Raw genomic sequence first — 23,654 nt, forward strand, 5'->3', positions numbered from 1 at the left:
AAAACACTCGCCTATTTATTGAGTTCCAATGGGAAGATGGTCATTACAGCAGCGGAGGGCACAGAACAATGGTCATCCATTTATTCCTGCAATCACACCACCAGAGAGCAGCATTCATGCACAATTAATGGTAGTGAAAATTAGGGAAATTTCACATTATGTAACAGCTAAAAGTGTGTCATTTTGAATTTAACTAAACTAAATAGACCACATAAGAAAAATATAGCAATCACTCTGACTCAATGAGATTTTATGTGTCCTTGGCTGTTCTTACAGCTCCTTTAAAACTTGGTCAGCGCAGGTCAAATAAGCACTTCTTTGTTCATTTTTCCCCCACTCTCAACGCTAATTAAAGCTAATTAAATCCAGCCTTACCAAATACATGAAGGCTACCGAGCAGCCCACCGTTGCCAATATCTCCCTACCGCTACCAATAACTTTGTCCTAAGCCGAGAGGACTTAGACACAAAGAGTAGCTCTTTCATCCCCCCCAAAGGCACAAAGAAGTTATGCTTCAATTATGAGACCTACAGCACAGCCAGGTCTTTTAAGTAAATTACTAATAACTTGCAGCTTAAAGCCTGAGGCATCCAGAATGATGATGCTTGGGCCATAGCGGCAGTGTTATTACATATTTCATGGATCATGTAAAGGTCATTAATGCAGTAATATACTGGTCCGACTTTAAGTAGTGTGTTTTAATAGTATATTATAGGTATGCTTAGTGGTCGGAGAAAACAAGGAAGTTCTGGTGATGTATGTGATATAAAAACTTAAAATTTCCATAAAAGGAGGATTATGAGCCAGTTTTTCTGATTTCTCCATAATCCCCTACTCCCTCCCGCTGTCTAAACAAAGCCACACCCATTTTTTAAGTGATCCAATCAATTGTTGGAAATTAATAAATTAGGACCAGAAAAGTTTTTAACATCTTCATTCCCTTTGTGAACATGAATAATATTATTTCTTTGAGTTGCTAATTTTTTGATTCTGTTGATGTGGCTAAGGATCTTTTTTTTATATATTTTTAATTTACGTTTTACTTAGTGTTTGTATTACTTCATAACCGTTCAATAAATCTACTAAAGATTTGATTTCAAGCCGTCTACTTACTAATACCCACCCCACCAACATATTCTGTTTCACTGTATGTCTCTACAAAGTACAGATGCTCTCACTTCTTTTCACCATGACTTAAACGTCAGAGAAAATAACCCTGGTGATGTCATCAGCGATAAAATCTATATATAGATTTTGTAAAAAGAAATCCTGCGTCTGCACACGAAGTTAAGAGCAGAACAGTCCGATGGGGGCATGCAGTACTTAGGGGTAATTCGAGATAAACGCTTAGGTGAGCACTCTCGATTGTGGCCCATGGGAACCTGAGTGACTGTTGTCTCTCAGCCGCATGGAGCAGCAACAAAATAACATACACACCCCTGATTTGGACATGTGATGCCCTCGTCCTCTCCTTTTTCTATTAGAATAGCAGCTGAGTAGGAGACCAGTGTCTGTTATCTGTACAGGATGCACACTTCTTCAGCGTGAATAAGGGACCTCAATTAAAATTAAAACTCAAAATTGGATTAAAAACTAAAACTTAAGAAAATAACCAACGACAAGTGACTACCTTGGAAATCAACACACGATGCGGACTCGTGTGGTCCAGATATGGGGCTTCCTGATGACGTGTTTGGGCTGGATCTTCGTGGCCTGCACCATGGCGATGGAGGGCTGGAAGATCACCTCCATCGGTGGCATGGGGGGCTCTTCCATCCTCAAGGTGGCCTGGTACTGGTCCAGCCTTTGGAGATCCTGTTTTACCGACTCCACCGCCGTCAGCAACTGTTATGACTATCCGGTGCTCTGGTCTGTGGAGGGTAAGGCAAAGCATTTTCTTAACTAGTCACTTCATGAGCTCCACTAACATCTAGCTAGACTCATTACTGTGTGTTTTTGAGTCTTGCCATGTGTCTTCAGGCTTCATTCAGATCGTGCGAGGCCTGCTGATGGCGGCTCTCTCCCTTGGGATGCTGGGCTTTGTGCTCAGTCTGTTGGGAATGGAGTGCACCTTCATCGGGGGTCAAGACCGCTCCAAGTACAAGAAAATCTACGCCGGCGGAGTTTGCCACATAGTCAGCGGTAATGTCTGCCACATAGTCAGCGGTAATGTCGGCAGTTAATAGGAACAGAAGCAGATACATATTAATTAGATAAACATTTTATGTGGATTCTGGTCTATGTATTACCAACGAGCAGTAAATACAGCCATCGGAAAATGACCACTGGTTTTCCCTTGGTTTGCTGGGTGATTTGACAAAGGTATATACAAAATATTATTTTGGTGATTCAAAAAGGGAGATTTATGAGGGCAACTATAGCCTACTACATAAATTTGACATTTTATATCTGATGAAAAGACACCCTCTAGTGGTATGGTGCAAAATGTTAACCAGCCCAACATGCATCATACATTTAGCCAATCTAGTAGCATGGCTCTAGGGATGCAAACTTGGTGTGTCAGTTTTAAGAGTTAATTCAACTTCTAGTGCCATCATCTGGTCAAATTTTTACTTATAAAACACTTTTGTTCATGATCAAATACCTGTTCAACTAAGGACATTCTTTATTACCACTTCAGCAATTGGTAGCTTGCTAACACGATAAGACAATGAACATGGTGAATTAAATACATGCTGAACATCAGAATGTACACATTATCTCTGAGAGCATTCTAGGATTTTGAAAAGTTACATCTAATCCAATTGATAGACTGATAGTGCAACTACCTTGTTTTACATTATCTGATAGTTAATACTGGTTCTACATGACATTATCGTTATGAGGCAGCCAAACAAAATATGAATGTGATGTTTTATTTCATATAAATAAGAACCCTATAAAAATCCATAGGTTTCTCCGTGATATAAGGTGTGTTTCTTGCTATGTTAAGTAAACATCTGTGTGCAACTTTATTTTTCTGTCTGTCAACATGATTCCAGGCGTGCTGTCTACAGCTGGGTACGCCGTGTATGCACAGTACGTCTCAATAGAATACTTCGACCCTAACTTTGATGGACTGAAGTAAGTTAACCATCTCAAATATAAACCATTTGAAATCTTTGAAAATGAATCTCACTGTCTCTCTGTCTTTTTTCACCCTGACAGGTATGACCTGGGCACCCCGCTGTTCCTGGGCTGGGTGGGCTCTGCCTTTCAATCGTCCGGTGGCTTCTTTTACCTGTGGTCGGTGTGCAAGCCGCTCTGTGGGGCAGAGGCCAAGTGAGTACACACACATATTGTTTGAGGGGAAGTGAATTAATAACTCCACTCAATTGCCTATTTCCTTAATAGAAAACACCACTGTGTGCTCAATGAAATGACTCATTATCCAAAAAGTACAAGGCTCCAGTAATACTGCGGAATAGTGCAGATGTTGGTGCAGATATGCTCCATTTTTTATTTGATTTGATTCAATTTATTTCAGACATATACATTTTTTTCTTTAAATTAAAAGCATGAAAATACAATAAAAAAATATGTTCAAATGATTTCACAAAATAAATAAAAATAAACAAAATAAAAACAAATACATCCATCTCAATTAAAGGTGCAGTCTTTAGTTCCGAAGAATTCTTCTGGTTGAAATCACTTATTGCCAAAATCCTTGCTTTTGTTTATATGTCAGTTTACAGAGCCTAGGCTGTGTATCAACAATGGAATTTTTTGTTCAGCACACACATAGTATGTAGCAGATTGAGAGGAGATATTTACTGATTTTGACAAGCGTTCTCCAGAATTGCTAGCTACACCTTTAAATCAAGGAATTAAAAACCTGCATGTTCGAATTCAATACTAGAAGGATATCTGATAAAGCTACACCAGTGCTGCTGACCAATTCAATTACAGGGTAACGTTAACAGTAATGTTACTTATAACATAACTTATGTCTACTCTGATCTGACAGCCCAACCTTACACGTCAGACCTAGGCCCCAGGATCTGGCATTGAAACAATACCTTTCCGGGCTGAGAGTGTCTAGGCAACCATCAGCTCAGGAATGAAGAAACTTAATAACAAAGATAAAACACAACTAGGCACACTGGCAACGATGAGGATCTGACAATGGAACAATGGGAGTGAAACTGTCTATGTAGTGAGTGACTGATGAGGGCATGAGACACAAATAAGGAGGGGAAATTCTGAGGGCATCTGGTGGATTATTGGATTTTTTTTTAGAACCAACATATTAAAAATCATTGAAAACTAAAAAAGTTGTGAAGGGTAGATTTGAAGCAGGATTTTCTGACAAGTGTCTCTTTCTCTTTTTTCTCTCCAGGGTCATCACAGTCCAGGCACTGCCAGACCCCGAGCTAACCAAGTCCACCACAGCTCTGTCCACAGTGTCCGGCATCACCTCCAAGACCAAAGTTTCCACCATTTCTGAGCTGTCGTCCAGATCCGAGCGCTCGAGTGACGTTTCGGGCATTTCCTCGCGATCGGAACGCACTTCCAAATCCGGACGCACAGCCAAGTCGGGGCGGTCGGCGAAGACCAGGTCTGCGGGCTCTAGGTCACGGGGATCGGGCTCAGAGTCCGGCCTCTCGTCCAAATCCAGCGTATCAACTTTGTCTGGGACGAAGAGCGCTAGCAGCAGAGGCAGCAGCAGCAGCAGCAGAAGCAGCAGCAGAAGTAGCGCTAGTAGCCGGAGGACAGTGTCGTCGTTGTCAGGCGGTTCAAGGAGCGAGACCACACCATTCGTCAGAAAGTCCTTTATTTGAACCAATCGTAATGTGAGGGACAAATGTTAAAGGTGCAATATGCAGTTTCAGGTGATGGGGATTTGTTTACATTTGCAGAGCCTAAAACACATTTTCTCTACATGCAATTCTTAGTTTTTAATATATCATCATAAATCAAAACTAAATTATTTTGAGGCACCTGGAACCAAACATAAGACTAGAATATGCTTCTAAACAAAACCGTGGGCCTTGCTGCTGTAAACAATAACAACAACAACAACAACAACAACAACAACAACAACAACAACAACAGTAACTTTTTAGGAAGCTTCCTAACTTCAAACAGTGTTCAAGGGATCACATTTTCCAGACAGGAAAGTTTGTTTTTGCAGTTATGAGAATATATCTTAGAAAAAGTTCACTTCTCTGACACACCCAAAGTTACATAGTGCACCTTTATTAAATGTCGTGGAAGGAGGAGCTGATATTTTTTCTATTCAATGTATGAATCTGTGATTTTAAAAAAAATGTCAGGGATATGTGTTTTGTATAAATAAAAAGTTTATTGTAATATTGTATTAATACAATCCTTGTTATTGTTGCTTGTTCTCCATGTTTATCATCTGACACAAAGCACATAATCATTCAATGTCACACATAAACCTATTTCTAACAGAACTGCCAGCCTTTGTGTAGCCTTTCAAACATCAAATAAAACTCCACCAGGCTAATCAGGTTCTGGTTTACAGTAAACAGTTCAACAGTGTCGGCTTTGCTGTTTTTTTTAAAAACCTTCACACAAACACACGAGCAGAACCCATCTGGCTTTTATTGTTGTGAATTACTGGTGGGCTACCTCCTTTCCTAAGGCATTAAATACATTCACATCAGGCATTATACTATTTGTATTGTATGATTTAAGGCTCTAGTATTTACCGGATTGAAGGGATGTGGAGGAGACTGGCTCAGATCTTGGCCGTGCTACTTTGTATCCTGGGCTGGGGCTTTGTGGGCTGCACACTGGCTATGGACCACTGGAGGTAGGCAACTAAGAAGAAAAAAATAGCATACAAAATGTGGCTAATCAGAAGGGATTTTAGCTGATATGTCAACCCATTAGTGTACATTTGTGTGATCAGCGTGTTCCTCTTTCTCTTTTAATTTCATTACTGAATAAGAGACATGTGCAAAACATTTACATGAATTTGTGGATGATACATTTCTACTTTGTTGTGCCAGGAATGCAAAACTACTTTTGAATATGGTGGGGAAAAGATAACTTATTTTTTTGTAATTTAACTATTTCTGAATTTATGAAATATTATTATCATTATCTTAGCAATCTATAACAAATGTACAAACTTCCTATAAATTATTTTTAATATAAAAATGAAATGGAATAACATTTTTGGGAGGGATAATAAATAATTTAATAAATACATGAATTATGCTAGAAAATACAAAAATATTATTACTACAGAACAAAATGTCAGTCTATCACACCACTGTATTACTAAGAACTTCTGGATTGAAGGCACATATAAGATATTAATAATATATGTTGATGCCACTCACATGACATAGAATTTTGGAAAGTTTGAACGAGTGCCAATTCTTAATACTCTTTGCCACTGGAGGGTGGCCCAGCTGGGAGGTCAAGGGGGCTCGTCTGTAGTGGTGACGGCTTCGTACTGGTCCAACTTATGGAAGGACTGCTATGAAGACTCCACTGCTTTGGTGAACTGTATAGACCTTGGGGTGCTGTGGTCAGTCAAATGTGGGTACACTGGCAAAAATAACCATTGCTTTAGTTTCCTGTTTCATACGCATGTAAAATACAGTTACTCTCAGATTTTTTTGCCATGAATAAGGGAATTCCTTTCTGTAAGCAGCATACATCCAGGCAGTCAGAGGGCTTCTTATGATTGGTCTGTGCCTCGGCTTGATTGGCACAGTGCTCGCCTTTTTCGGAATGGAGTGCACAAACATTGGTGGGGCCCAGAGGAGCAAGGACAGGATGTTAATAACAGCATCTGCATTCCATCTAGTCGGCTGTGAGTATATTTCTTACAAAGCCTAATATACTGGTCTGTCTACTATTTTGTTTCCCCTAATGTGTCATCGGCTTCTCCCCTCATGCAGGCCTGTCAGACATGGCTGGTTATTGTTTATACATAAACAGAGTGGCTGTGGCTTTTTTACACGCCAAAGCAGATGCGTCAAAGATGAGGTAATGTGTGGCACTTTGAAATAAACCCCTCATCAATACGTAAATGTGAGTCAATGTTAACAAACATTTCAAACTGTTATCTAGTCAGCTATGAAATTGGCCCACCCCTGTACCTCGGCCTGGTCGGGGGTTTCCTCATTTTCCTGGGTGCCACGGTTCAGTGTGCATCCGTATGCAGCGTAAGCCATCCAAAAAGGTTGGTTTGTGAAGTAACTTCAGTTTTCTGTAAAGAGATTTGGAACTCTTAAATTGGAAACTCACTTATATATACTGTGACTGGATACAATGCTCTCGTTGCAGCAGACATCCCATGGTTCTCTTCATCTGTGAAAGAGGGGAAGAAAGAGACATTCCAAGAGGACGAAAACACATCTGTGGCCCGTCAAAAACATCAAAGGTCTCCAGAAGCATCTTTCCCTACCAGATGGTTTCTGTTGTGACTGTGTAAGAACATATAATCAGCTTTAATAAAAATAATCACATTTTAATTAGTTATATTTATTTGTATATACGTAAAAAACATTTCAGTATATGCTTTTAAGATACTACCCATCTATGTATCTGTCTGTAATTGTAGAAGGCAACGTTTCGGTGTTTAAAAAAGTTGCTACAGTGTGCGACAGTTTTTCCGAATGTAAAGTCTTGTGCAAAAAGAAACAATAAACTATGAAAAAACAATGGTTTCCATTCTCGCCATCATCATTGTTTTTATAACTTTACCAAAGGAATTGTAAGATGTTTGTTGTTCTGGAGACCCCTTAGCTATGTTTGATAAGTTATTTTTGGAGTTTCAAATGTGAAGTGTTGTTAAATACAATGGATTTTAATTTTCTCTAGATGTATCACTGATGTTTAGGGTACTTTGTATGCAGTACAACCTCTCCAAAATTCCCAATAAGTCTATTGGAATTTCTGTTAATTACTTTTTAGTTTCACAACGACGTCACTTTAGAGGATACATTTTCTGTTAATTTCTTTTCCCATGACAAAAAAAAGAAGAATTATTGGAAAAAAGTTAAAAATAAATAAAAAATAAGGAAGTTAAAGAAAACACAATGGAAGCATGATACAGCAAGGCGTAATCCTTCACCCTTTCAGCCCTGAGTGCTGGGAACGTGAAGTGAGATGCTTACTGGGCAAAACCATCTACAAGATAAGATGAGATACAAGGCAAACAATCTCACAGCTGGTTTGGACTCCCAACACATCAGCAAGCACATCTAGTTTCCCACAGTGAGGATGCTTATTTAAACCTGGAACATTACTCTCTATATTGATTTAATTTAGATTTTTTTGGGTGGGTGCTTGAGTAAGAGTTTTCACCATGAAGTACAGGACAATTGTGATGTACATGGAGATCGGCTGCTTTGTGTCCTGCCTGTGTGGCTGGATCCTGGTGTGCTCCACTCTGCCCACAGAGTACTGGACCTTCTCCGAGGTGGGCAGCGTGGTGATCACCACCTCCAACTACTACTCCAACCTGTGGAGGGACTGCATCTCGGACACCACGGGCGTGTCTGACTGCAAGGATTACCCTTCCCTGCTGGCCCTGCCTGGTAAGAATTTATTAAGCTTCAAATTCTCGACAAGAAAGAAAATGTAGGGATTGTATGACAAGTATAGTTCATATATGTATGAACTATATATGAAATAGCCTGATATGTATGAGATCAGATCTGCTATAGCCCGTCAAATCAATTATACGTTGCTTGAGGCCCATGTTGGAGATGAACATTCACATATCAAAATAATTGCTATATTTGTGACAAAACTTTTTGACTTTTTAATTCAATTGTACAGTCCCTTGAAGAACCTGGTTCTAGTTTAAAGTAAGACGACCTAATTTTGTAATTTATTAAATACCATTAATCCTTTTGGTTTCACCTGTTTCCTTGTAGTGTTCCTACACGCCTGCAGAGCACTTGCCGTCTGTGCCGTCATCACTGGCTTCTTCGGAGGCGTCCTCACACTCATAGGGATGAAGTGCACTAAAATAGGCGGCTCAGAGATCGCCAATGCCCGGGTGACCTTTGCAGGCGGAATAACCTACTTAGTTTCAGGTATAAAAAAGAAAATATATTTCTATAAATAATTTGGGGATTTTTACACTTGTGTTCATGTTTTGCACATTTTCTGTTTCTGTCAGGATTCTGTGGTATGATCACGTACTCATGGTGGGCCAACAAAGTCATTACAGAATTTGTTGATCCAAATTTCAGGGCACAGAAGTGAGTATTTTTAAAGAAGGGTGAACATTTTTACAAGGTCCCTGGAAGTGATTTTCTTTTAAAAGGGATTAAAAAAAACTAAAAAAACTAAAACATAACTCTTGATTTACCTCACTACGCTGTGTTCAGATTTGAACTCGGAGCTGCAGTTTTTGTTGGCTGGGGAGGCTCCATCCTTCTCCTCTGTGGAGCTGCAGTGATGACCTACTTCTCTGGAAAAGAAGGTCTGCCATCAAGGTAAAAATATATAAAGCCTTATACTGTATATTTCACTGGAACTGCTGTAATGCATTTATCAGTCATATTATCTCTCACCTGGTTTGTTGTAACTGCATGAGAAGAAAGATTTGCGATAAATAACTTTTTTTCCACCACGTCAAAAGTTCAACAAAGAGGAGGCCGGCATCTTACGCCACCGCCCGGACCAGAGGGACATACATGCTGCCGGCCGCATCGTCCAGAGTGACCATCGGGCCACCGCTTTTTTACGAAGGCAGAAAGAGCCGCTCGTCTAGGGCGACAACCGCTCGACAAACAGCGAAGAGCTTCGGCCAGGCCCGGGACAGCTTTGTATGAGCCAGAAGCGAACTCTCTGAGCCCAGAAATTGACTTTAAAAGACTTCAACAGAATAATTGACCTTTTTGGGAAATAATCTAGTTTGCTTTCTTGTATAATATGAATATGTCTGAATGTCCAGTGTGAATCTAGAGCCGGCTTTCGTTTAGCTTAGCTTAGCATAAAGACTGGCAGCAGGAGGAAACTGTTAGTCTGGCTCTTTACAAAGGTTACACAATCAAACTACTTGCACCTGTAAAGCTGGATAATTAGGGTATTAAATATTGTGTTTTAAAAGAAAAACAAAGTGTAAAAACTACTATTTGAGGTTAGGACTGTATCTTGGCGGGAACACCTACAAGGTGAGGGTCATCGGAGTGATTGGTATGGGGCTAGTAGACAATTTGTGTTAGCTTCAAAAAGTTCCAGGCTAGCCTTTTGCATCCAGTCTTTATGCTAAACTAAGCTAACCAGCTGCTGGTTTAAGCTTTATATTCAGTGGAAAAACATAGGATTGGTATCCATCTTCTCATCCAGCTCTTGGCAAGAAAGCGATTAAGAGTCTTCCGGTTCTCAACTTTTCACATCCTGCAATAAGTCCGTTTAAAACATTTTGTATTAAAGTGTTTTGTCCATCAAAACCCTTTGATTCTTTACCCTCTTTCTGCAGGCTTCACCCACAACAGACGGAAACGATCAGTAAAATAGAGAGGAATTGCTCATAATTCATGATGTGACTTATTTGTTTACATATGCATAGTTTTTTTCAATCATGATGTAGTGTTGTGGTCACTTTCCTATACACAGTCCACTGATAGTGTTTTAGTTAAATATATATACATAAAACAAAATACCATATGTTTAGTCCTATGGGTTACAAGATAAATACAGTACAAATTACCATAAATATAAAACATATTATAACCAACTTTTCGGAGCCCACTGATCTCTTACTACTTAACTTTGGAGCATTAAATAACAATAATAATAATATTAGTTTAAATAACGTTTCAATGCTTTCAGAAAATTTATTATTTAGTATTGTGATGGACAAAAAATAATTTAGCCTCCCAATTATGTTTCCCTTTGAAACGGTCCCTCCATTCCCAAGACTGTTGTGCTATCAATGTTTTCCAGAAATAAATCTTTTATTGTTTGTATAAATATTTTCTATACAAAAATCACATCTCATTGCTCCATTTGACACGTGAAGGTGTAATTTAACAATTTAATGTACAAAATTTTACACAAGCTACTACATACAGTATTTCATTTGGAGTGTTGGTTATATTTCATAAAAGCAGAGGCTAATTCAAGTTAAAAAACTGAAAAGGTCTGAGGCAAGCAAGGAATTGGCACAAGGCATACGGTGAGGCTGAAAATGAAAAGTCATCTCTAAAATACTTATTGTTTTGTCGTTTATATACAAAAAACTATTTCCAAATCCCAATTCCCTTTGATAAGTATTGCTGACTCTGTTTTATAGCTTCCATTTAACGAAAGCAGAAGATATTGCATGTTGGTGTTTGACGTCAAACGAGTTGTAGTAAAGTCTTTGTGTCTGTGCTTGGCGTGGAGCTACAGTACATCACCTGGTCAACTGTAGTGTCTATTGTCTTTATTGCTAATGTCCTCGGAGTCACTGATGTCACTGAGGGAGCACAGGCTGCTCTTCAGGGTGCTTCCTGTTCCCGCTTCAGTCAGACCTGATGGGCAGAAGACAGCTTTACAACACAGGACTAAAATACATATTTATATTTACTTTTAAGGCCCTTAGGTGGAAATAACTGACCTGATTTGGGGGCCTTTCCGGTGGAGGTTCCCCAGACGCTGGTACTGGGTGAATCCAGGCTCTTCCTCATTGGTCCAGAGCCCTGAGCCGGTTTAGACACTTCCTGTCTGTCTTCTAAGGAGGAGACCAACCACTCACTGCTCTCCTCAAAATCTGTGTACTGTCACAATGTACACAACCATTATTTAACCGTCAAGTACTACTTCCCGGAGGCTAACTGCTTCTTCTTTGTACAAGATAATATCAAATGAGCAAGCAACATTGTACATCAAAGCAGTGCACTGAAGCCTTGTCAAAGAGCCCAGTCTCACCGTGAGTTCCTGAACCTCGTCCTTCCTCTCTGATAAGATGCTGACGCCCCCTGCTGGCTTCTTTATCACTCTCTCTGCAAACTGCTTCTCCATTTTTCTGGCCAGGTCATTGATTTTGTTCTCTAAAAGAAACCCACATTTCATAACATTAATGTGGCTCAGTTTTTGTTCCTAATTTGTATGACAAAAAACTTTGTTCTGATGATTTTTGTAGATTTTAGACTTGAAGGTGTTAACATTCGTAGTGGAGTAAAAACAAAATATACAACACAATAAGGACAAAGCAAAGGCACCTGGCAGGGATAGTGCAACATAAATTACTTACTAAACAAATAATTGGATCTAATTCACTTTAAATTTTTGGTTTATCTGACTATGCAAATAAGACTTTTTATGACCGTAAGAGTGTTGAAAGGAAATTGTTAGTCTTCTCACTGGCACCCTGAATGCATACAATATAACCTGTGTGTCAAACCTGACCTATTAAAACATCTCATCTTATATCTACAGCTATATCGGTTTGTATGTCAAATGTCCCCACTTGATAGGAATAAACAGAATCAATGACAAATTGCAGGACCAACTATAGTTACCTTTACCAAAGTTCCTCTTGTCCACATTGCCGTTCTGGTCTTTGTGCCTCTGCAGTTGTCTTGAGTGGATCTCTTGCAGCTCGCTGACCGCAGACCAGTCGCTGTCATTGTCCTCATCATCATCGCTCTCCATCTTTGCAACTGCTGTCTTGTTACCACTGCCCTCTGGCCTCTTTGCCTGCTGGGTGTTGTAGGAGAATGAGTGGCTGGACTGGACCGGACTGGCTTTGCTTGCTCTGTGGGCCGGTGTGGCCTGGTTTGGTCTGGGCTGTGGGGATTTGCCCCTCGCATGTTTTTGGGGCTGTTCCTCCTCCATATCGGTGTTCTCATCTTCAGTTTCCGCATCTGAGCTGAAAGGAGGGGTCCTAAACAATCAGACACATTTTTTTTTTTACTATTCGTAGCCTATAGCCTTTTTATGTTTCTCACTGTTTACATTTGGGATCAACACAAAGTGTGAACAACTTTAAGTACTTAATCTTACCACAAATGGTTTCTATAAACATTTATCATGAGTATTTCTAATTGTTATTTTTTACTCTCCGCACACTACATAGTTTAAGTTGCAGTGTCTTTACTTAGGCTGTAACTAAGTGCAGAGAGTGACCTTTCAGCTTCTGCATCATTCTGATAATAGAGTCAATGAGTATATTGTTTAACTCAATGCAGTTTTTTTTCTTTACCTGGAATTCAAGGTCCTCAAAGGGGTCTTGGTGTTGGGTGTAGATGTCTTGGGTTGGGCGGTGCTCTTGGTCCTTGGCGCTGGCTGCGGGGTCTTGGGCTGTTTGACTGCCGGTCCAGACATCACCTGGGTCGCTCTGGAGGGCAGGCTACTGGAGCGGGGCCGGATCTGCAACACTGCACACAAAAATAAATAATATAAGCACAAGCAATCAGATCAGTCGCTCAAAGTGTGTCAACAGATTGAGTCAGCTTTCACAGAGTACACGGTGACGTACTGGACCGACACACAATCAAACCAATTACGTGCCGCAAACACAACAAGCAATAGCTGAACTTCTTAAAGAACAAAGCATTACAGTGTGGTAACTAATTAGGAACTTGGAGAGATGATCTCACGTGTTTAGAGGCTTTTTGATGACTCACCTTGAACAGACTGTCTGGACCTGGCCTGTGACTCAAGCGCGGGGTCGCTGCCTCTCCTCTGAGTCTCCAGCTTCACCCTGTCCTCCACAGTGCCCTCTAACTCCTCCCTCTGGCGCCAGTAGTCGGGCATCCCCTTGGCAACGCTCTCCCGCTTCGAATGCACCTTGGCAAGGATGGAATTAAGGTCTTTGTTCTTCAGACCGCTCTGATCCTAAGAAGAGATTGAGTGGACTATAATAAATGTATTTTCTTTTAGAGCATATGTTCTACAACACTTTTTAAGCTTCCCGAACCCTCCTCAGTAGTGTGAACTTACAGGCTTGACTCCCAGGTTCTCCAGCTTCATGATAACAGCTTCCTCCAGCCCTGGCCGCATGTCTTTCTTGATGCTGGCGTTCCTTTTCAGAGTAGTGGAGGTCACCCTCTGTTTCTTCTCTGGCACGGGCTGGGGCTTCTTCTCCACTAGCCTCCTCTCAGATGAGCTGCTTGAGTCTGTAAAATAAATCCCACTTAATCGGCAAAACATTATCATTCAGGCTCTCATTTCTGGCAGCAGAGAAGAAAAGGAAAAACAACAAAAAAAAACAATGAGCATGCATCTGCCAATTTTCACAGCAAGCTCCATGCCAATGGTTGAGGTGGGTGGACGGATGTGACTGCAGTGGGGCAGGCAGAAGAGGAGAATGTCTACAAGTCTATTTGGCGACAAGATGACGGATGGACAAAGTGATCAACGATGCGCAAATGGCAGGCATCACAGAATATGATTTGGACCGTGAGTGATTGCTTTCTTTCTGAAAAGCTTTCTCATACTAAGGTCATGCCTTTTATTGCCAGTGTGGACTAAACTGATATCAGGCCTGCCCACAACAGACTGACGCATCCATGCAGACAGCATGCAGTCGAGCGGCTCTGCTGGTGTCTATGGTCCGCTTTACCTTTCTCCTCTTCCGACAGCTCCTGTATAGGATCCAGCTTAGGAGCAGAAACTGGCTCCTCTAATTGGACAGCATACAAGGTCAAAGGTCATTGGAAGTCAGGGAGTGAGATGAAATACGCATCAAAAGAGAGAGAGAGGGTGGGGAGTACTAATTTGGGACAGCACTGCTTCATTAAGAGTTTGTGTAAATCCACCATGCATGAAAGCACATGCTCTGACTCTCTGGGAGTGACAATTATATTCTAATTGTCTAACGATGGCTGGCTACTACTTACCATATACAACTCTCTTCTGCTTAGGCTCTGGAGCTGGTGCACTGACAATGACTGAAAAACAGAGAATACCATAAATGCATAAGGATCATGTAAGCAGCATACTTTTCTAATGAGAAAGTCACCAGGAAGGAATCATTACCTGGTATTTCCACTATTTTGGTGGGGGGGTTGGAGGCAATATTCCGTATCTGTAAATTGAAAAAATAAGTTGTTATTCCGCATGATCATGTATTAAAAATAATCATTTACTAGTTTAATAAACTACTCCAGTTTCAGTTGTAGTCAGAAGCCGGCGCATGACGTCACGACCAAACGTTATGCGATTGGTTGGCAGATCCAGAGTGGCACTGGGCAGATCCAATAGTTTTAAACTTCAACAGACACCCGCCTTCAAGTGAGTTTACGGTTGCGTTCCGAATCGCATATTTTCTACTATATAGTATGTAGATTAAAGATTTAGGATGTCCCGATTCTTGTGGCCAGATTTAGGATGGTTAGAAGTACCCGGATGTCCTACTTCATGCGGCCAAGATTGTTAGTGTTGAAAACTGCATCCTATTTGGGCGATTCTGACCCACAATCCAGTGCGCACGTGAAGTGACGTCACATCGACGAAGCATCCATATGAAAACAAATGGGGATGCGACGGATATAAAAGCAAGAAATAAGAGAGTAAAGTATGTCCCAAAAGTATGCCTATTGCATCATAACTAGATTATTTTTATCGTCGGATGTAGTATGTAGAATAGAAAAAAGAAAGAGTATGCGATTCGGAACGCAACCTACGTTTGTCAATTGAGCGATTCCAGACCTTCTGTACAAATGAAATTAAGTACAATGATCTGGTAGAACCAGGCTAGAAATCTTAGGGATTTAAGCTGTACATTTTTGTGAGCTGTAGTTTAAACAATATGCTGCAAAGTTTTCAACAATCCATTTTCATTAGTAAATATGGAGCTGTCCCAGGAAAAGCATTAGCTTCCTGTGCACTACGATGTACAGTATCATCATGTCTCAAACAGATCCGTGTAGCAAATACAGGATATCCTGAACGAGGGCTGCCCCGCCGCCTCACTTCCTGTGCCGACATAATCATTGCACGGGCAGTGTGAGTGTGAATCAGTGCTAACCTGCTCTCTCTGGGCCTTGATGGTGTGCTCCTTCTCCTGCAGCCTCCTGCCCATCTCCTGCTGCAGCCTCTCGCCTCGCTCCTGTTGCTCCGACACCGTCAACTGTGTTCTGCTCAGCTCATTTAGCAGCTAAAAGACCAGCACAGTAAGATGATGCATAATTAAGCAGGCTGATATTATAACACACGCTTGTTAAATATTTCAGTTAATGCTGCTTTAATTAGGTTCCTGTTTAAAAGTCATGCATACTGTTTAGCCAGGGAAAAAAAGACATATGCCTCCCAGGGGGAAATAAGGAACTTCTTCAATGAGGACAATTTATAAGATTTCTTGAAAGTCCCCAAGCAAAGTGTTTTCTTAGAACTTGAAATTGCCAGGTATGATGGTAGTGTGATAGTACCCATCATAACATTCATAAAAGAAATCCAGGTTGGAATAATTTTAATGGCATGATAATTATGACAACGATTGAAACATACCTGATTCTTTTCAGACTCGTGCTGAGCCTTTATTTCCTGCAGCCTAGATTCCCACTTTTTATCCTAGAATATTCAAAAGAATATTTTAGTATTCATAATAAGTCCACTTCTATATTTTAAAGCAATATCTCTCCTCTACGCTGACCTGTTTCTTCATTTGGTGCTCCAGCTTTTGGATGGCTTGTATCTGCATCTCTCTGTAGTTGTCCACATCTCTCTCTGGTTGCGATTGAACAGGGCTGGCTGGTCTCTCCTGCTTGGCCGTCTGATTCTGGTTGACTTCCTATGAGTGAAAATACAGGTCAAGAATGCCCAAATATGATAAATGCTGTGTGAAAAGGCTACTGAAAAGAGTATCCAAGTGTCATTTCAGTACATTGAGAGCCTGGATTTTTCTGGTGTAGAGAAATTCCATCTCCCTGCGCATGCCGTCCCTGCTGTCTTCTATCTTTCTTTCCATGCGAGCCATCTCCTCCGCCTTAAAACGGTCCAGTTCTCTCTGCAGGTCCTTGTGCATGGACTGCTGCTCTTTCTCCTGAAATCACAACAAAAATATCAACTTAAAGATGTTTTTTGTTTTTGTTAACTTGTTTGGTTAGTAGGATTGAGATAGTTGTAATTTGTTACGGACTACTAGTCAGTGAGGCATCTAACAACACATGCTAAAGTAACAATGTTGGGCTGCAAGTAGCAGGTTTACAAATATTTTAATTATTTTTATTTATTTTTAGTAATTAATCGTATATTCTACAAAAAGTCAGAAAACAGAACATATTTTATTCATGTTGCATGTTTTGTACACTCGACAGCCCAAACCTAAACATTTGTGTCACTGGAAAAAAGGTGAGTTTGCTCAGTTTTCTTTTTACCTGAATAGTTTTGGCGTGTAGGTCCTGTTGCTGCTGAAGAATCTGCTCCTTCAGACTGTTGATCTCCTGTTTGAAGCTTTCGATCTGAGATTTATTCTCACTGTCTGACCGCAACTCTAGATGTAATATAAGGAAAAATTATGCAGGATGTTGTATACAACAATACAACGCGATTCAAGCCCTTCAATAGTTTGGTTCGTCTTCCGTTCCTTGTATTAAGCAATGTATCCGTCTCCTACCTTCGTTTCATGCATTATCATTCTATTTCTCTCTACTTGTCCCTCCTCTAAACTGCTGAGCGAACCTTGTTGACTGGTGGACTTACGTGTCTCATACTCGCCAGGGTGGCGGCGCTGCATGTGATTCTGGAGAAAGGAGGAATTGAGGAAGTTTTTATCGCACTGGGAACACTAAAAGAGACAAACATACGATAATTATTATTAGTATATCACCTTGTGCATTTTTGACAAAGAAAGCAAATCTCAAATACAGTGTTGACAAACTGGTGAAGACGTTTTCTTCATTCGATTGTGTCTGGTCTATTTGTAAGCGTTTTATTTTAGTTGTGATATATTGAGATCTTAGGGCCCAAGAGAAAAATAATATGCATTATATTTTTCCATCGAGGATACATAGATTGCAGGCATGTGTTCCCCATTCAGAGAAATACTGTGAGTGATGTTGATTTGTTCGCTGTGGCAGGCGTCACCACATATTAACACTTAACCACTGGTGTAGAAGCTGCCTCTGCCCGACACACACACATCACATGCTACATTAAACTCTGCCGCTGATCGCGCGTGTGAATTCATTCAATGTTAAACCTGCTGCTACTGATAGCTTGTCACACCATATGGCAATGATTCAAAAGGGAGCCACGTGACAAGCAGAAGTGTGCCACTACAATGAGTAGGTCTGTAAGTCAATGCAATTAAATTAGGCTTTGGAACAACCGTGGAAATTGGGAGTGAAATTAAATTAGTCTTCAAAGAGCGCTTGTGTGTTTGTCAGAAACGTGGACAATTCCAATGACAAGCCACTAAATGCCAAAGGTTGTCAGAGGACACAAACACATGGCCACACTATTAATTATTGAGCCACCTCTGTTAACTGAGCTTCTAGCACACACCTAGCAACCTGTCATGACACAGTATAGCTGTTGCCTTGGCAACCGTTTGGCCAGGTCAGTGGCAGCTGTACACTTGAAGAACAGGGGGGGATTTTTGCGCTATAAATATCCTCATCATAAGTGAGCTACGCATCTATCTATTACAAATGTCTTCAACTACACAAATAAAAATGGTACATGTGTCGATGAGCATGGGGGAGGTGGGAGTCCAGCAGTCGTCTTGATTACAGCCCTTTTGTAAGTGGATTAAAAAAACTTATTGCCACCAAATGACACCATCTGTTCTGCAGCTCTAAATCCTATTCTATTCTTCCAGGCTGAACACAAGGCTTATTATAACAACCACACCGAAACACAGCAGCCATGGTAGGTTTTACAGAACATAACAACCACTTTTACAAACAGCATTTTCTCGAGCTCTTTAGAAAAAGCCTTCAACTACTTAAATGTTTCCCCTCCAAACCCTGATGTACAACACACAAAGCCGGAGCTGTGAATAGATCTCGGGAACAATGAAAGAGTGGGGGGACCCTCAGGAGGAGGAGCGAAGGGGGTTGGGGGTTATAATGGAGCTGGCCGTCTGCTTGCTATACGTGAAATGCAAATGGTAACCGACCCGCCCCCCCCCCCCACGAGAGACTTAGTGTTTAGCCTGTCAGCGGGTACCTTGTGGCTGCTCAGGATCCGCGGCGCGAGCATGGACTGCTGGGTGCGAATGACCTTCTTCCTCTGCTTGAGCTCTGCGGCCAGGGTCTTCACCTTGTCCTCGTGCTTCTTCTGCTGAGCCAGCAGCTGCTCGCGCTCCCTGCCGGCTGCCGCCAGCCTCTGCTCTGCCGCGCTCACATTGAGGGCCAGGTATTGCTGACAGTGAAGCAGCCACTCCACCGTGAGCTGGGCCAGCTGCAGGAGCTTGACCAGTGAGGGGTCTACGGGGCTCTGGCAGCGCTGGCAGCGCTCCCCCTCCAGGCTGCAGAACGTCACCGTGCTGATGTGCTCCTGCAGGGCGTCCACGTCCAGCTGGCTCACCACCAGCTCGATGTCCACCGCGTTGATCCGCCGCCAGTCCACACTCTCTCTGCGCGGCCGGAACTTGAAAGGCGGCAGCACAGACACACTGGAGGCTCCGCTGGATGGAGTCATGCCTGGTGGTGGTACTGCAGAGTGGCCGTTAGCAGAGGGCTGGCTGAGCGGGGAGTTCAGGAGGGACGGGATCCCTGCTGATGACTGGGTCCCTTGGGTGTCACCGGCGAAGGGATAGTAGACTCCGTCGTGAAATGGCTGGAATTAAAAACCAAAGAGAGATATTAAACACAGACTGCATCTTAACCTAAACAAGTCCCATTTGCAGCAGGTACATCCTCGTTTGTATACAGTCTATGGGTACACCACACACACAATCACAGGAAGAGAGTGAAAGAAAAGGCTACAGCAGCATCTGCTTTGGCGAAGGTAAACCAGCAGAGCACAGATTCCACCAAGGCAGATTAAAGCCTCCATCTACCTAGAACGCTGTGCCTTCCTGACGCAGTCCTGCTCCTCTTACCATCTTCGACTGATTCCGCCTTCACGGGGAGAAAGAAAGAAAGAAATCGATGCCCCACGTCGTTCCGCTACGGTGCCGCCCCCCTTGACAGGCAGCTCAACGCGACAACGCCGAGGCCATGTTACCATGGAGACAGAGACGGGCGTCCCTAGGGAAGAGATATGTTATCAAAACACTGCAGGCAATCAGCCAATGTTTCCCTACAGTGTGTGTGGAAGGACGAGACATTACGTCCTGTGGGATAATACCTAAAAGTTTTTTTTTTAAGAGAAAAATCTTGCCTCATTCGACATAAGCATTGCGTGCATAGAAAAAAAAGCTAAACAAAAAGCAACGTTACTTACTGCAAATGAGCACGGGGAGGTTTAGCCGAGACGGTTTCCTTCTTTCCTTACCAGTAGCAAATACCACTAATCTCTTGGCTTGACGTTTCCGAAACAATCATTTCATGTTGGGGCAGGCTTCTTTTTTTTATCCCGTTGCTTGACCTCAACCTAAACAAAGGTACACACGTTTGAACCTGCCCGGGAGACGGTTAAACATCTTCCTCACGACTAATAAGAAGCAAAAATAAGTTGTTTAAAACAACAATTTACAACGTGTTGTTGCGCCGCTAGCTAACGGACATGTTTGCAGTCAAAGTGTGTTGGGCAAAAACTTTAAACGTAACACAGTATTATACACCCCCCCAAAACAATTTTGACTATTAAATGTCGATATGTTTTGCAGGATATAATTTCAACAACTTACCAGAGGGTTCTCTTTTTGTTTTTAGTTCATAGTTTTCTCAAAAGTTTTCAGACGACGGTACCCCAGACGGTTTGTGGGTGACGTAGGTGCTGGTCTCCACATTCCTAAATCCCTGCTCACTGAAAAGACTGCACAAAGCTAACGGTAATACAAACAGAATTTCCGGTAATTACCTTCAAAGTAAAATACTGAAGCAGACCTTTAAAAAAGACTGCATACATCATGTGAGGATAGGCTATGTTTCACCTATAGCCTATATTGGATTATTTTAATAAATTTTTATTTTATTTAACCTTTAGGCATAGGATAGGCACAGAGTTCAAATGGGAAGATAAGTCATTCAGGAAAGAGCCAGGTTGGAGTCGAATCGGAATCCCCTGTAACAACAAGGAGGTGAGCCACGGAATCTGTGACAATATTGCTAACAGCTTTTCACCCTAAATTACTTTGAGGGCTAAGCCTAAACGGAGCTAATTTCCGGTGGTGTTGTGGGGGAATTGACGCAGCTCACAGGGAGAAGGGGGGAAGGGAGATGGGGACCGCTTGGCTTTGAAATGGGGATTCTCAAAACAGGGATGAGGGAGTAGGAGCCGCAGGCTGTCCTCGCTGCAGAAGATCCAATCCGAATAAAGCAAAAGTAAAACTTTGGATTCAGAGGACAAGTTGAGATAGTGGAATATTAAACATCAACACAGCTCATGGGATGCAAATTAAGATTTAGAAAATTTTGCAATGTAACTGCTACAGTAGCCTAGGTGCAGCAGGCACTGCTTGTGTAAGGGCTCCACCTTGTGGTTTGCAGTTGCCATTGACTCATCACCCACACTCATTGTCCACATTGAGGGCCTATACTTACTGCATACTGCTTTGAAAATGGGATGGTGGTAATCTAATAGTGTATAGTCTGGTTTGATTTGGCAGCTGCCAAAAATGGCAGTGGTGGTAAAAGTATTCACTCCCTTATAAGTAGGCTAATAACATACTAACTACTCCATTACAAATTAAAGTCATTTAGAGAGCTAAATACATTTGCAGTATTTAAGTAAAAGTAGGCTACTTGTTACCCAGAAAAATGCCCGTTGTGGTTGATTTACGATATAATCCAATATGGAGAGTAACAAATCCAATTAGGGGCTTCAGGAAGGACCTTTTATGCTACCTGCCTACCAGTCGTAAGTTGCTTTGGATAAATGTGTCTGTAAAATGACATATAATAATCATACTGATAATTAAATGTGTAAGTATAGGCCTATTTAACTGTTGGTTTACTTGTAAAGGTTCCCAACCTAAGGGTAGAGCCCCTTCAAAAGGGTCACAAGACAAATCTGAGGGGTGGTGAGATGATTGATGGGAGAGAAAATATAGCAAAACAACATCCTGCTACAGAAGCCATAATTTGACCCCTTTGAGCTGGAACTGTTAACTCATAGACATCTGAAACATGACAAGGAGCCCAAACTAAATGCTGTCACTATCTTAAATCCAGCCGTGAAGACATGTAAATGTTTTCGCCAACAGAGGTCAGTAGAGATCTGATCGGATCTCTGCTGCAAGGTGGATCCACACATTTGTTATGTGTCAGTATGCAGTTTGCACTCTGCTTGTATTCAAGGATCAATCATAAGAACATTTCTTTTTTTTCAGGCATACAATTAAAAAGCAATTAAGGTGTTTGGAAGCTGGTGTGTAACCTGGGATAGAATAGAAGACTTAATTTGTTTTGTTTTTGCATCACACATAGGCTTACAACCTGAACGGGCCCATTCCAGCGTGTTTAACTCTCCATCAGAGTCCCACTGCTGTAAGAGGGCCGACTGTGTGCCTTTTTCCCCGGCCAGTCCCCAGACAGCTTCAGTCAACTCCTGATAAATAGAGATTTTAATTCCTCTGGACAGGGGCCTGTGACTGTCAAGGTAGCCTGAGGCGGGCAGGGGAGACTCTCTACACTGGCTGTGGCTGGGTAAAGACAGGCAGCCCCGCACCAGTGGCATCCCAATGAGGCGTTGAAGTTCATATGTAGGACAAGATGCTGATGCGTTGGTTTTTCTGGACCCACGTCCCTGCTAGAGGCACTTTTGCGGTGCAGTTCCCCCCCCCCCCACCCCGCCCTTACCTCTATACTCACTGTAGCCTCCAGGGCCAGAGTTATGACATTTATTTGAAAATCCACACTGTTTGATGAGAGTTTACCGGAACGGGAGACACAAACACACATACACACACACACACACACACACACACACACACACACACACACACACACACACACACACACACACACACGGAGCAAAGAAGTTGCAGCGTTGCATTAGTCATGCAGTAAAAAGGAGCAGGGCTGTGTGGAGGAAGAGGAGCGGACCTCTTGAGATGAGTAAGCACAGCCCTACACTCAATTTACTGCTTGATTTATGAGTTCATTTCCTGCGCGAAGTTCTCAGCGGGGGTGAGGTGGTATATCTTCTCCACTATAGGTAACCGTGGCTCCACATCCCAATCCCCCATGAGACCAACTCTCACCACTCAGGGCCTTAGTGGGACTATAAATAATGGCCGCTCTAACAAGTACAACGAACGCAGAGAGAGAGAGAGGGGAAGGATGCCGAAACATCTTTATTCATGAAGGAGCTTCTTATCTCCCACTGCAGAGGGACGAGATGGATTCAGACCACTCCACATGCTGAGACGCTGTGTACAGTTATGCTCACTGTATTTCGGCTCCCAGATTAGCATCTCCAGTAATTTGGAAGAATCGGATGATCCAAAAGGTGAAAAGAGATAGTTTTTTTCCCCTGTCTGGGAGCCCATAGCAATTGATACCATAAGGGAGAGAGACATTCAAATGTAATGACTTTTATCTTTTAAGACAGTCAAAAAATATGCAGCTGATGAGGATGTTGCCAAAGAAGGAACAACAATTTTCTTAACTATCCTTGAGGGATTGAGAGCATTTCCTTTTTATATCTATATTGAGTGAATCATA

At 41.9% G+C, this 23,654-nt stretch overlaps 4 protein-coding genes across 10 annotated transcripts; 3 read left to right on the top strand and 1 right to left on the bottom strand.

Annotated features, from left to right (window-relative positions):
• Nucleotides 1-1,619: 1,619 nt before the first annotated feature.
• Nucleotides 1,620-5,382, top strand: cldn10e (claudin 10e). Its single transcript, XM_080053109.1, has 5 exons — nucleotides 1,620-1,880; nucleotides 1,981-2,142; nucleotides 3,003-3,084; nucleotides 3,169-3,282; nucleotides 4,340-5,382. Exons 1-5 carry the CDS (start codon nucleotides 1,649-1,651, stop codon nucleotides 4,779-4,781), a joined length of 1,032 nt encoding a protein of 343 aa, XP_079909235.1. The 5' UTR covers nucleotides 1,620-1,648; the 3' UTR covers nucleotides 4,782-5,382.
• A 308-nt stretch (nucleotides 5,383-5,690) lies between these two features.
• On the top strand, nucleotides 5,691-7,420 carry LOC307269901 (claudin-10-like; the record flags this gene model as incomplete). The annotated part of the gene is made up of 6 exons (XM_080052983.1): nucleotides 5,691-5,782; nucleotides 6,380-6,519; nucleotides 6,635-6,796; nucleotides 6,885-6,972; nucleotides 7,061-7,168; nucleotides 7,273-7,420. The coding sequence occupies 6 exons, from the start codon at nucleotides 5,691-5,693 to the stop codon at nucleotides 7,418-7,420; spliced, it is 738 nt and encodes a 245-aa protein (XP_079909109.1).
• Nucleotides 7,421-8,177: 757 nt separating this feature from the next.
• cldn10d (claudin 10d) lies at nucleotides 8,178-10,342 on the top strand. Its single transcript, XM_080052615.1, has 5 exons — nucleotides 8,178-8,528; nucleotides 8,871-9,032; nucleotides 9,119-9,200; nucleotides 9,330-9,437; nucleotides 9,584-10,342. Exons 1-5 carry the CDS (start codon nucleotides 8,297-8,299, stop codon nucleotides 9,774-9,776), a joined length of 777 nt encoding a protein of 258 aa, XP_079908741.1. The 5' UTR covers nucleotides 8,178-8,296; the 3' UTR covers nucleotides 9,777-10,342.
• Nucleotides 10,343-10,984: 642 nt separating this feature from the next.
• Nucleotides 10,985-20,785, bottom strand: dzip1 (DAZ interacting zinc finger protein 1). Of its 7 annotated transcripts, none has more exons than XM_080052732.1 (20): nucleotides 20,675-20,765; nucleotides 20,269-20,418; nucleotides 19,925-20,072; nucleotides 19,048-19,659; nucleotides 17,578-17,617; nucleotides 17,253-17,368; nucleotides 16,760-16,918; nucleotides 16,529-16,666; nucleotides 16,384-16,446; nucleotides 15,905-16,033; nucleotides 14,914-14,962; nucleotides 14,775-14,825; nucleotides 14,498-14,557; nucleotides 13,876-14,051; nucleotides 13,560-13,770; nucleotides 13,136-13,310; nucleotides 12,453-12,817; nucleotides 11,860-11,981; nucleotides 11,549-11,708; nucleotides 10,985-11,462 (listed from the first exon to the last, which is right to left on the bottom strand). In XM_080052732.1, exons 3-20 carry the CDS (start codon nucleotides 19,925-19,927, stop codon nucleotides 11,353-11,355), a joined length of 2,739 nt encoding a protein of 912 aa, XP_079908858.1. In that variant the 5' UTR covers nucleotides 19,928-20,072; nucleotides 20,269-20,418; nucleotides 20,675-20,765; the 3' UTR covers nucleotides 10,985-11,352. The 7 variants fall into 7 exon arrangements, with proteins under 7 accessions (XP_079908858.1, XP_079908855.1, XP_079908856.1 ...); XM_080052729.1 differs by having other exon boundaries at nucleotides 17,578-17,662; XM_080052731.1 differs by having other exon boundaries at nucleotides 10,986-11,462; nucleotides 12,453-12,802; nucleotides 17,578-17,662.
• Nucleotides 20,786-23,654: the final 2,869 nt, after the last annotated feature.

Source organism: Ammodytes marinus, assembly GCF_949987685.1.
Source record: "Ammodytes marinus genome assembly, chromosome: 24".
Taxonomy (NCBI): domain Eukaryota; kingdom Metazoa; phylum Chordata; class Actinopteri; order Uranoscopiformes; family Ammodytidae; genus Ammodytes; species Ammodytes marinus.